The sequence below is a fragment of the Dendrobates tinctorius genome, unplaced genomic scaffold (assembly GCF_039654945.1).
Source record: "Dendrobates tinctorius isolate UK_male_01 unplaced genomic scaffold, ASM3965494v1 ptg000001l, whole genome shotgun sequence".
Taxonomy (NCBI): domain Eukaryota; kingdom Metazoa; phylum Chordata; class Amphibia; order Anura; family Dendrobatidae; genus Dendrobates; species Dendrobates tinctorius.
Window position 1 is genome coordinate 5,304,893 of NW_027361669.1, and position 12,966 is coordinate 5,317,858.

The following is a 12,966-nucleotide window of genomic DNA, read 5'->3' on the forward strand; positions in this document are numbered from 1 at the left end:
GCACACTTGTTGTGCCGAAGCCTGATGCCGAATGGCCCAGGAGGCCCCTACTGCCCGTGTAGAGTGTGCCGTGATACCGGCCGGAAGAGGGGAACTATTATGTCGGTAGGCCTCATGTATGGTGGACTTGATCCACCTGGCAAGGGTAGCCTTGGAAGCCGGCAACCCCTTGCGACTACCTTCTGGAAGAATGAAGAGGGAAATCGGATTTCCGGAAAGGTGCAGTCCTGGACACGTAAACCCGCAATGCTCTGACTAGGTCAAGCGTATGCAGAGCCTTCTTCACTCTATGGACCGGAACCGGGCAAAGGGAAGGCAGTGAAATCTCTTCGTTAAGGTGAAAGTTGGACACAACCTTCGGAAGGAAGGATGGTACCGTGCGGAGAACCACCTTGTCCTGGTGAAAGGCTAGGAAAGGTCGTCTGCAGGAAAGTGCTGACAATTCCGACACTCTGCGTAACGAGGTGATAGCCACTAGAAAAACCACTTTCTGAGACAGAATGGAGAGTGGAACTCCTCTAAGAGGTTCGAAGGGTGGAGCTTGCAATGCTGTCAGGACCAGATTGAGGTCCCACGTATCCATCGGCCGTTTGTAGGGAGGAACCAATCGGGAAACTCCCTGGATGAAAGTCCTTACTTGCGGTTTAATAGGAATGCGCTTTTGAAAAAGGACTGAAAGCGCCGACACCTGACTCTTAAGCGAACTTAAGGATAGCTTGGCATCTAGGCCCGATTGAAGAAAACCTAGTACCTTCGGGAGGGAATAAGGGAGTGGGACTTGTCCATGAGATTCGCACCAAGAAAAGAAGGCTCTCCAGGTACGATAATAGAGCTTGGCGGAGGCAGGCTTCCTTGCCCTGATCATAGTTGCAATGACTGCCGGTGAAAAACCTGCCTGGGTTAGAATCCAGGTTTCAAGGGCCATGCCGTCAAATTGAGGGCCCCTGAATTCTGGTGGAAGAACGGACCTTGAGACAGAAGGTCGTGGCGGTCGGGCAGACGCCAGGGGGCGTCTGCCGTAAGTTGGACGATGTCGGCGTACCAAGTACGTCTGGGCCAGTCTGGCGCGATGAGGATGGTCGGAACTCCCTCTTGCTTGATCTTCCTCACGACACTGGCGATTAGGGGGAGGGGTGGAAAAATGTACAGGAGTCGGAACTGGGACCAGTCCTGGACCAAGGCATCCGCTCCGAGCGACCGCGGGTCGTGTGTCCTGGCCATGAAATTGGGAACCTTGGTATTGAGATGGGATGCCATTAGGTCCACATCCGGGGTTCCCCAGCGTTGACAGATCTGGTAAAAAATCTCGGGATGGAGAGACCACTCCCCCGAGTCCATTCCTTGCCTGCTGAGGAAGTCGGCTTCCCAGTTTTCTACACCCGGAATGTGTACCGCAGAAAGTACCGACCTTGTGTCTTCCGCCCAGCGGAGGATATGAGCCACTTCTCTCATCGCCTGGGCGCTGCGGGTCCCGCCTTGGTGATTCACGTATGCCACAGCCGTGGCATTGTCCGACTGTATCCGTATGTGCGAGGCTGCAAGCAAGTGATGAAAGGCTCTCAGTGCCAAGAGAATGGCCCTGATTTCCAGAACATTGATGGGCAATGTCACTTCCCTCGGTGACCACTTGCCCTGTGCCCTGTGATGTAGGTGCACCGCCCCCCAGCCTGTCAGGCTTGCATCGGTAGTCAGGATCTTCCATTGTCCTGAGAGGAATGGCTTCCCTCGTGTAAGCGAGGTTGGTTTGAGCCACCAATGCAGGGACCTCCTGGTTGATGACGTCAACCTGAACTCCCTGTCGAGGGAGAAGGGGTTCCTGTCCCAAGATCTGAGTATGGCTAGTTGAAGGACCCTGAGGTGAAACTGGGCAAATGGCACTGCCTCTATTGCTGCTGCTATCCTGCCGAGGATTCTCATGGCAAACCGGAAAGATCGAGGAGGACTGCGAAGGAGTGTGCGAACTCCCAGACGGATGGCCAGTGTCTTGTCCTTGGGAAGGAGCACCAGGCCCCCGGTGGTGTCGAATACCATTCCCAGGAATGTTAGAGTCCGAGTTGGGATGGTCGACGATTTCTGTAGGTTGACTAGCCATCCCAGGCGACTCAGAGTGTCTAGAGTGATTGAGACACTGACCTCGCAGTCTTTGAAAGTGGGAGACTTGACGAGGAGGTCGTCCAGGTACGGGACGACTAGAATGCCTCTTGAGTGCAGGACATCCATGGTGGCCGCCATGACTTTGGTGAACGTTCTTGGAGCCGTGGCGAGTCCGAACGGAAGGGCGACAAACTGGTAGTGGTTTTGGTTGACCGCGAACCTGAGAAACCTTTGGTGGGCGGGAGCAATTGGTATGTGGAGATACGCATCCTGTATGTCTATGGAGGCGAGGTATTCTCCCTGCTCCATGGATGCAATGATGGACCGGAGGGACTCCATGCGGAAATGACGGACCCGTACGTAATTGTTGAGCTGTTTTAGGTCCAGTATGGGTCGGACGCCGCCTCCTTTCTTGGGGACTACGAACAAATTCGAGTAGAATCCTCGGAATCTCTCGTTCGCGGGAACCGGCACCACAACTCCTGATTGAAGGAGAGAGGAAACCGCTTGGTGGAAAACACGAGCCTTTTCTGGTGGTGTTGGAGGAACAGAAAGGAAGAACCGGTTCGGTGGAACGGAAGTGAACTCTATCTTGTATCCGGAAGACACTATTTCCCTGACCCACCTGTCTTCTGTAATAGGCAGCCAGACTTGCTGAAAGAGTAAAAGTCAGCCGCCTACTGGTGGGGTGTCTTCCGGAGGTCTCGAGTCATGATGAAGTGAAGTTCTGAGGTTTTCCTCCCTTGGGTTTCTCTTGGCCTGCTTTCGACTGCCAAGCCCTGTCCGGTCGCTGCTGCGTCCGTGGGTTGTCTCTGCGTGGAGAACGGTTGCCGTTTTGCACTGGGCGCGAAACGGACCAGCCCGAGGAATTCCGAAAGGATCGGAATCGCGTCTGGTTTCTTCGTTTAAACGTGCGTTTCGGTTTTAGTTGAGGGAGAGAGGTACTCTTACCCCCGGTGGCATTGGCTATCATGGTGTCCAACTTTTCGCCGAAAAGTCTACCAGTAGAATACGGAAGTCGCTTGAGGGACTTCTTTGAGGCCGCATCCGCTTTCCATTCTCGCAGCCAGAGGATGCGTCGGATCGTGATGGCGTTTGATGCTATTCCCGCTACACCTCTGGCGGAATCCAGGGCTGCATGAATCATGTAGTCTGCTACCACTGCCATCTGGACCGCTTGGTCCGAGAGTTCAGGATTTGAAGCCTGAAGACCCTCCTGTAGTCTTTTGGCCCAAGCTAGGATGGCCTTGGCTGCCCAAACTGAAGCAAACGCAGGGCCCAGAGAGGCGCCTGCCGCTTCGAAAATAGAACGAGCCATGCGTTCTACTTGCCGGTCTGCTGCGTCCCTGAGGGTTGAGCTATCCGGCAGAGAGAGTAAAGTCTGTGCTGCTAGCCTAGAAACCGGAGGGTCCACTTCAGGTGGATCTGCCCATTGTTTGGTGTCTTCCTGTGGGAAGGGGTACTTCGCTTCCAGATATTTGCGATTAGCGAATTTTTTGTCAGGCTGCGCAAACTGTTTGGTAAGTATTTTCTCAAACTCATCGTGATTAGGGAAGACCTCAGGTGGTTTTTGAACATTTTCGAAGCAAATCCTATGTTTTGGGACTTCCAGGGGCGACTCTGGAATTTTTAGCACCCGATGAATAGAAGAAATTATGTCTTCAACTAGCGCTGTATTGCTAGGGGGAGAAGGTACCACGGACCTGACCGTTTCATTATCTGAGTCGGAGTCACAGATGCCCTCCGAATCCTGTGCCTCGCTAAGGTGATCCCTGGAGGGCGACCTGGGGTGGGGGTCTTCTGTGGAGGGGGATCCCTGAGGTAAATTGCACTGTCTGTCTGTGGCAGGGGACTGCCCAGGAGACCTGGAATGACGCTGTCTCTCCCTAGAGGGGGACGACCTTGTGCTATAGTGCGACTCAGGTGATCGAGACCTGTGAGTCCGCTTACGTCTGTGAGAGTCGGAAGCAGCATGTTCCTGAGACAAGCTGTCCGTTTGCTGTGTACCGTCCATAGCCGGGGCCCGACTCTGCAGAGCTTGCAGCAATGTAGCAGTTAGGTTGTCTATGGACTGTGACATAGACTGAGACATCCGAGTTGCCCATTCCGGCGTGGCCTGTGACACTGAAGCGTCAGTAGGGACTCCCTGGGGTTCTGACCCAGAGTTCTGGATGCAGTCCCGGCAGTGCGGATACGTGCTGCCACTAGGGAGCGTGGCTTTGCAGGCTGTGCAGAATGCATAGAAACATTCCTGCCTGGTTCTCTTCCTTGAGCCCGGCATAGTGCACAGAGGCTGGCTATAAGGGATCGTACAGGGGTGGCTACGCAGAGTGAACCCACAGAGAGCCTTATAGGAAGTATAGATTCACAGCTGAGTAATGAAAACCCAGCTGTGAGCTTACCCCACCGGTGTGCCCATAGGTCCAGCGCCGACAGATCCCAGTTCTGTGCCCCCCGGAGACCGCTGTGATGCTTCTCTCCTGGATCTCATCCAGAAAAAATGGCCATCGGGGCTCTGAGGAGAGGGAGGAGGGGGCGGAGAGCTGAAAAGGGCGCGCTGGGCTGTGTAAAAACGCCCCCTTTCTGCCTCAATCCGCCCCTTCTATGACACTCCAGTGTGTCATTTTGGTCATCCGGGGGGCGGGGAAAAGGCGGCTTCAGCTAGGCCGAAGCCGCGGTCTAAATTTGAAGCCTGATGCCCAGGAGGGCTCCAGAGCGGCGCGGTAGTCCGGGGGGGGGGGCGGATTTGTACCAGACCCCCCAGAACGGTCGACTGGATAGCGGTGGGGGTAGCAGGGGTAGCGGTTTTTGTATGGGGGGCCCCTGAAGGGCTATGGAGCCGCTGCTGCTGCAGAGACAGGGACGCAGCAAAAGCCCTGTTTCTGCTGTGCCATCCAGTCCGCACCCTCCCCCGGCCCCCACAGGATCCCTCAGCCGGCCTGGGGTCCCTGGAAGCTGCGGAATGCTGCCTGATCTCCGACCCTACCTGAGGCGTCTCAACCTAATACCCCCTGCGGGGGATTAGGGAGGGTGCGTCTGTCACCGTCAGGGGGTCTTCATCCTCGCCTCAACCTCAACCCAGACCCCTTAAAGGGGTTGGGGAAGGAGGGGGGTCTCGACCTCGAACCAGGACCCGAGGGACTGGGGAGGGAGCGACATGGGGAAAAAACCACCTCGACCTCAACCGGGTACCCCTAATAGGGGACCGAGGAGGGAGCCATGCCGGGAGTCTCGCTGGAGACCCACTTTTCTTCATCTGTATTTCCGTGAAAAAAAAGGAAAAAAACGGAAGAAAAAAGGTGTGCCTCCTTGCGACACTAAGCAAAAACTGGAGAAGGCTGACGCCGTCCAGGGGTGTATACTGCAGAGGAGGAGCCAAAGTTAATCTTTTTCAGATTATGCATAGTGTCGCCTCCTAGTGGACAGCAGCATAACACCCAAGGTTCTGTGTCCCCCAATTAGGCGACAGAGTAATATGTATTTTATTATAACATGTAAAATACAAACAATGAAACAAACTAATGAAACCTCTGTTGTGGGACACGAAAAGAGGCTATATGCATCTATGACCAGTGAATAAAAGTGCAAAAAATGAGAGACACAAAAAGTGCATTGCAATTTAGAAACCACTAAATGCAAAAAGCGGTGTTAGCAGGCTATGATTTTTTGTCGGGCCACTTGCTATCTTAGTAATGGAAGGATAATTACCCAGCGGTCTCAGGAAAATTGGAGAGATATTTATTCATTGTTATTCCTGCTTCAAGTTGTGTTATATTTATGGGATGCCTTGCTTGATATAGCTCTGTGACCTTGCTACCTCTAAAACTACACTCTACTACTACTTTTTTCTTAAAAAAAAATAAAAATATATATATATCAGACGTCGCTTAGACTCCGATGTCTGCTTGGCTAACTAGCTAAAAAAAGAAAAAGTCCTGTGGCGCAGTCTCTGATCAGCAGCCATACTGATCAGAGCGCTGCGGACACAGGAAGAGCACGAATGCACGGCATCCTATGCAGAGCACACAACAAAGAGTGCAAAAAAGTGCGCTAAAAATTCAATTGGGAGGGGAGGTACTGGAACAGGGATGGGGGAGGTGCTGCTGCTGTGATAACTGATGACTCACAGCAGCCAGCACACATCGCAGGAGATCGCAAGGATTGCACTGGCTACCAAATGGATTCTTTTCTCAGGTTACACAGAGGGGCTAGAGAACCGCTCTGCATGCCAAATCTGAGGTAAAGATGGCATGCAGGGCGGTGATTGCTATTTTAGATAAACCACTTTGGCGCTGATTGGCTGAACAATATTTTCTGTACAATCAGTGCCAAAGGGGTTAATAAGGTGAAGTGACGTTGCTATCAACTCACCCATTGTGACGGCTGTGATTGGTGCTGTGTCACACAGCACCAATGACAGCATGTCACATGGGTTTTTTTTTTTTTTTAACAACTTTATTGTAACATTGCTGTGATTGGCTAGTCAGAATTGAGCAGCTAATCCCAGCCCCCGGGGCAACGTGCAGGGGCGGTCTGCTGTCAGCAGCCATCGTAACCCGATCACTGCGCGGTGACCGGAAATACCGGCCGCCGTACTAGTGCTGCTCTTGGTCAGAAATGCAGTTCCTGCAGAGAAGTACTAGTACGGCGAAGGTCATGAAGGGGTTAAAGGGAAGCAGTCAGCACATTATTACATATGGAACTAGTGGTATGTCTATGTAGGAACTTGTCCCCCCAATAAAAAGATACATTTTATGTAGAGATCCGATGTTCCAGTCATGAGAAATCTAGTGTAGAAACCAGATCATATTTATTGGAGAAGAAGCAGCTATACATCATTAATTCCTTATGAAAAACCTGCTGACTGGTTTCTTTTAAGGGTAATCTGTCAGTAGAATCAACCATCCTAAACCATCTATATGGGTATGTAGGTCAGAGGAAGCTGAATACAACGATACCTTGATATCTGTGACCTGATGTCTTATTCCAGAGAAATCCAAGTTGGTGGGCGTGTTATTAGTGTGATATGAAATCTAAGGGGTAACGTTTCCCCTTGTGTAGAGTGACAAGCCAGGCCTGGCATTTCAGAGTGAAGAGACTTCAACGCCATGCCTGCTCCTCTGGCATTATGCAATTGCCTATTCAGAGAGGAAGAAAACTTGAACTCCAGTGCCACCTATTGGAATCATCAATTCCAAAAGTCAATATGGACCCTTTGCCGTGCCATATGAGAGGATAAAAGCCAAACCAGAATCTCAATTTGCAGATAGTGTTTCGGGTTATTGCCCCAGTGCAAAGTATGGCATCTGCTTTGGATCGGTGAGAGGCTTAAATCTGGGATGTAAAGAGTAACTTTTGTCCTTGGGGAGAGGGACAAGCCAGGCCTGGCATGTCAGAGTGAGCAGACTTATACCAGTGTGATGTGTAATGGCTGCACTCTGTCTCCTGACCTCACTGCAGAGCTCTGTGTGATTATATCGGACACATGTGCAGGTTCCTCTCAGCTTCCATCTTCCAGGCAACTCGTCCATCCAAAGCTGGGTGTTGGGAGCCGGTGACTCTCTGCCACTGTTCATACTAGGTAGGTTTTAACATTAGAGAGTGTAGGTACTGTCCCAAGGTGTACACCTTGTCATGGTGGGATAGCTTTATGCTTTTTTTTAGTCAAAAACAGTGTTTACTAAATACCCCATGTTAATTATTTAATGCACTTGCTTTATTTATTTTCATTAGGGTATATGCACACATTGTCTTTTCTTTGGTTTTTTTTCAGTGTTGCAATACAGCAGAGCTGTGAGAGCTATAGCAAATGTGTTTGTAAGAAGACAAAGCTCAGTTCCACTTTTCAGTGTTCCAGGTCTCACAGTAGGAAAATCTCCCATTATTTAAAATACGCCTAGAGGCCGCTTCTCAGAGAGATCAGTGTCCGGCCTATAGTCTTTAACAGCTCATATAAGAAAAACAGGGATCTCTCTGGAATAAGACATCAGATGGCAGATATCAAGGTATCATTTTATTCAAATTCTTAGGACCTGCATGTCCATATAGATGGCTAAGAAGGTTTGATCCTACTCACAGATTCCCTTTAAGCTTCAGAAACCCCTCAAATGAGCTGTAAAACAACAACAACAAAAAAAAAATCAAGGCATGCTGCATACTTTAAGACCTTATAACCTCACTGTACTCAATAAAATTATCCTGCAAGGGGTCTAATGATAATCTACAGTAGTACTGTCTCATTAAGAATACAAAAGGATTCTTCCAAATATGCCACCACGTTGGTGAGCGGCAGGAATAACGATATTATTAATGCTCATATCTGAAGAGAAATCTGATCGGTTTTGAAATTTGTTATTACGATCTTAATTGTACTAAAAACTTCCCACCTCCCCATTGTGTAATGAGGGTGAAGATACCAGGTGAAGGGTGCACCCACGGTACCAAAAAAAGTACCAGAATAAAGCAATAAAAGAATTTAAAAACATAACGTGTTTCAGCTGTATCCAGCCTTCCTCAGGTGTCTGGAGGTTGGTCAGTATAGTGGGCAGGGCTGTTGAGTCGGTAAGCCAAACCTCCAACTCCTCAATTTCCATGACTCCTACTCCAACTCCACCAAAATGGGCTCCGACTCCAACTCCACAGCCCTGACAATGGGCTCATTATATACCTATCTCCATGAAGGGTAGGCGAAGTCACCAAACAAGAGAAATCACACAACACTTAATAGAACATTTATCATCAAAAGATTAAAAAAAAAAAAAAGAATGTTTGTATTTTCATTGACCTAAATGTGGGCATTAAAAATACGAACATTCTCTTCGGACAATGAAAATTCCCTCCTTGGGTTTCATTGTGATGGGGTACATTGTGTGGTAAAAACTACCTGGCAATATAATTCCTCAGGTCAGTACAACTAAGATAAGAATTGTGTTTAGAGGCGTAAAAAATGACTTATGATTTACCGAGGCCCATAACTTTTTTAGCTGTAGTTTTTTTTACTCTAGTACACACACACATTGGATATTTGACAGTTTTTTTCTTTTTTTTTAGAATGTAAGTTGACAAAAACAGTTTGTTTTTTTTTACCATAAAAAAAAGTTTTTTCTATCTTCCTAGATCAGACCTTTTCAGACGCCATGTATTCTACATTTGTATATTCTCGCTCTTTTTTTTTTATTTTTAAATTGGGAAAAGAGAGCATATCTAAACTGAAACACTTTTTTTTTTAATGCCCATTTATTTTTTTAGCCGTCACAAATATTAAGTGGCCCTCTATATGCCCATGACAGCCATGATGGTAACCATGAGGCGCACTTCAATCTCATCGAGGGAAGGAAAGCAATGTGCGTACATATAAGGCAACTGAAGCATCAAATGATTATCCAGCAGTGATCGGAGCCAGTTCAAATTTCTTTTATTAGAGGCTGGATGCAGGTATAAGGAATCTGGCAGCTGCCAAGTATAGAATGTGTTCAGTATTTTACACCCACACTGGATGAAAGATAGAATTGCTGGGATAATGTTTGAGTTTTGGTGAATTTTTGTATTCATTTAAATTTCTAAGGGGTACAGTTTCTTTTTGTAGAGAGTGCCAAGTAAGAGTAAGGGCCCCATCACACATAGCGACACACCAGCAATCCCGACAACGTTATGACCTTGTCAGGATCGCTGGTGTGTCGCTACATGATCACTGGTGAGCTGCCTAACAGGCAGCTTCACCAGTGATTAGCACCAGCGACACACAGGTAACAAGCGACGCACGTCGCTTAGTTACCCGCTGTGTATGTTAGAAACCAGCGCGCTGGTAACCAAGGTACACATTGGGTTTCTAAGTGCCGCGCAGCACTTAGAAACCCGATGTTTACCTTGGTTACCAGCTGCTGATCGCTGGTCTCCCACCTGTCACACGCAGCGATGCGTGCTGGCCAGCGGGAGACCAGTGATCAAAAAAATGTCCAGGGCTTTCCAACAGCAATCAGTGATACCGGCAGGGGGGCTGGTCGCTGATAAGTGTCACACACAGCAATCTCGCTGGTGAGATCGCTGTTGCGTCACAAAACTTGTGACTCAGCAGCGATGTCGCTAGCGAGATCGCTATGTGTGACAGGGGCTTAAGAAGACTTATAGGCAATGCAATGCTCCTCTTGGAATTTAATATGGCACTCTCCACAAGGAGAAATTTTACTTGTTAAAACAAATATCAGAGCCTCTCACCCAGCCTCTTGCTTTGCACTGATGAGGGGCAAACACCCTGAAACACGTCTGAACATGTAATGTCTGGTTTGGATTCTTATTCCAAGACATGTGGCAAGGCCCAATAAGGGCATTGATATTGACTTTTAGGATTGCTACATCCAATAGATGGCACCTGGTTCCTTTCCTCTTCTTCTCCAAAGAGGCAATTTGCATATTAACACTCATTCCTAGACATTAGACGTTTTGAACCCATTAATATGCCGTGTAAAGCTGTTAAAAATCTAACATATCATATTCCATTAATAAAGACCAGCACAACATTGAATTAAAATGGAGAAAAACCCAAGAAAGAAAAAATGGACAAAAGAGCGTCATAATTTTCACTTACCAATTTTATTGTAGTCAAAATAGAGTAATAAAAATGACAGAAAAAACTAAAATACACAAGGGAATCAGCAACACCCAGTACCACACTTAAACAGGTTGGTATAGTGATGGAGACTGATATTTTGCAGTGCGACTGCTATGGGTATTTAATCTTATAGCTCAGTATTTTTTTGCACTAATGCTATATATAAAAAAATCTTTTTGTGATCATGAATCATTGTCCATGACTGTTTTTGGATACTTGATGCACTTGACAGTATTATTATATTGGCTTATATTTTCATCATCGTCTCCATCACTACACCAACCTATTCAAGTGTGGTACTGGGTGTTGCTGATTCCCTTGTGTATTTTAGTTTTTTCTGTCGTTTTTATTACTCTACTAGATGTGTGCCCGATGCTATCGCATCGGGAAGGCAGTAATATCACGATGGGGGCAGCTTTGTGGCACTGGGGGTGGCGGTCCACCCACCTCCATGCAGTCACAACCTGCAGGAAAGACGGTGTTTTGCAGCCTGTGCTGGAGATGGTGTGCGGCGCCACCAGAGGGTGGCCGCACCCAATCTCCAGCTCAGGCCTCAAACCGCAGTCTTTCCTGCCGGCTGTGACTGCATGGAGGTGGGTGGGCAGGCAGCGGCGGGATCCGGCGCATGTAGTCAGACAGTGGGTCCTGGCAGGGGTCTGGCGGCGGCATCCCTCTCATTACTCCCCCCTCATTACAACCTCTCATTATACCCCCTTCATTACACCCCTCTCTTTATACCCACTCGTTACACCCCTTTCACAACCTCGTGATCGTAGCGGTGGCCTGGATCCGAGCGGCGGTCGGGATCATAGCAGTGTTTGGGATCGCAGCGGCAGCCTGGATCCGAGCGACAGCTGGGATCCCAGCGGCAGTCGGGATCACAGCGGCAATCGGGATCACAGCGGCGTCTTGGATCGAGCGGCAGCTTGGATCCCAGTGGCAGTCGGGATCACAGCGGTTCGGAATCGCAGCGGCGTCTTGGATCGAGCGGCAGCTTGGATCCCAGTGGCAGTCGGGATCACAGCGGTTCGGAATCGCAGCTGCGTCCTGGATCGGGTGGCAGCTGGGATCCCAGCGGCAATTGGAATCGCAGCTGAGTCCTGATCCAAGGGGCATCACTCGGGTGTACCAAAATGGCGGTCGACGTACTTCCGGTGCGGCGCAGTGGATTGTGGGATTCGGGGACATCCAGACGGAAGTGGATGACAGACAAATTAAGGCAATTATGTATATAGATTTTGACTACAATAAAATTTGTTATAATTTTCACATACGCTCTTTTATCCATTTTTTCTTTCTTGGGTTTTTGTGCATATTATGGATGAGGTTTTTTGTATTTGAGCCTTTTTGGGATTTTAAAATGATGGAGATAGCACTGTAGCCCACCAATATATTCAGGTGTAAGGTGACTGAATGACAAACCTCAGACTTCGCCGCCATGAGCATAGTCCATACTTTCTTCAGTTTTTTGGTTTTACCCTGTGCCTCCTCCTGTAAACTTGTGTATTTCTCCTCAATATCCAGCCTCTCTTGCTATAAAAAAAAAAAAGAAAAGGCCCATAATACAAAGAAAAATTATTATTGCGGATACACTCCCATTGTTTTCTACCAACACAGCCTCAATCACCAACCTCCTTCTCTTCCAGCTCCCTCCGAAGTTTCTCTGCTCGCCTTCTCCGCACTTCAAGCTCCTGGTTTGATTCATCCAAAAGTTTCTCCTGTTCCTCTGCCTTGGCCAGCAAATCTACTCCTCCAACAATGACCTTTTTCTCCAAAGCGGACAGTTTCTCAAGGAGCGACTGATGTTCCTGTCTACAAGAGAAAGACAAAAATTGTATTCTCCTTCTACGATACCCATTCATCACCACCATTTCTAACAGAAGCCGTGATTTAACAGTAAAGAACCATGGGAAGGAGCTGAGGTATTGTGGTATAACTGGTCATTACACCTTGCAAATAAAAATACATATTAACCACCACAGAATGAATGACCTGGCATCACCACAAACACCGGTACATATTTGTAAAGTATGCATAGGAAACCACCAAAAGTGATCTTAGGCTGGTTTCACACTTGCGTTTTTTTGCGCTGCTTTTTAGCGCACAAAAACGCATGCGTTTTTTTCCCTTATACTTTTAACATGGGTGCGCATATGTGCGCATACATATATGCACACGTACGCATTTGTATGCGCATGCGTTTTTTTGCAGTGTGCACTCGGGTGCACAAAATGCGTCCGACTTGCTCCCCAAAAAACGCATGC

At 48.3% G+C, this 12,966-nt stretch overlaps 1 protein-coding gene across 2 annotated transcripts in view; it reads right to left on the reverse strand.

Moving 5' to 3' along the window:
• Positions 1-12,966, reverse strand: part of KIF3A (kinesin family member 3A) — a 100,921-nt gene that overhangs the window by 37,131 nt on the left and 50,824 nt on the right. For both annotated transcript variants that reach the window (XM_073555778.1, XM_073555248.1), the window contains exons 11-12: positions 12,334-12,514; positions 12,125-12,235 (exon numbers count right to left, since the gene is read on the reverse strand). In XM_073555778.1, the coding sequence (XP_073411879.1) occupies positions 12,125-12,235; positions 12,334-12,514 (292 nt within the window). The remainder of the gene's footprint in view (positions 1-12,124; positions 12,236-12,333; positions 12,515-12,966) is intronic.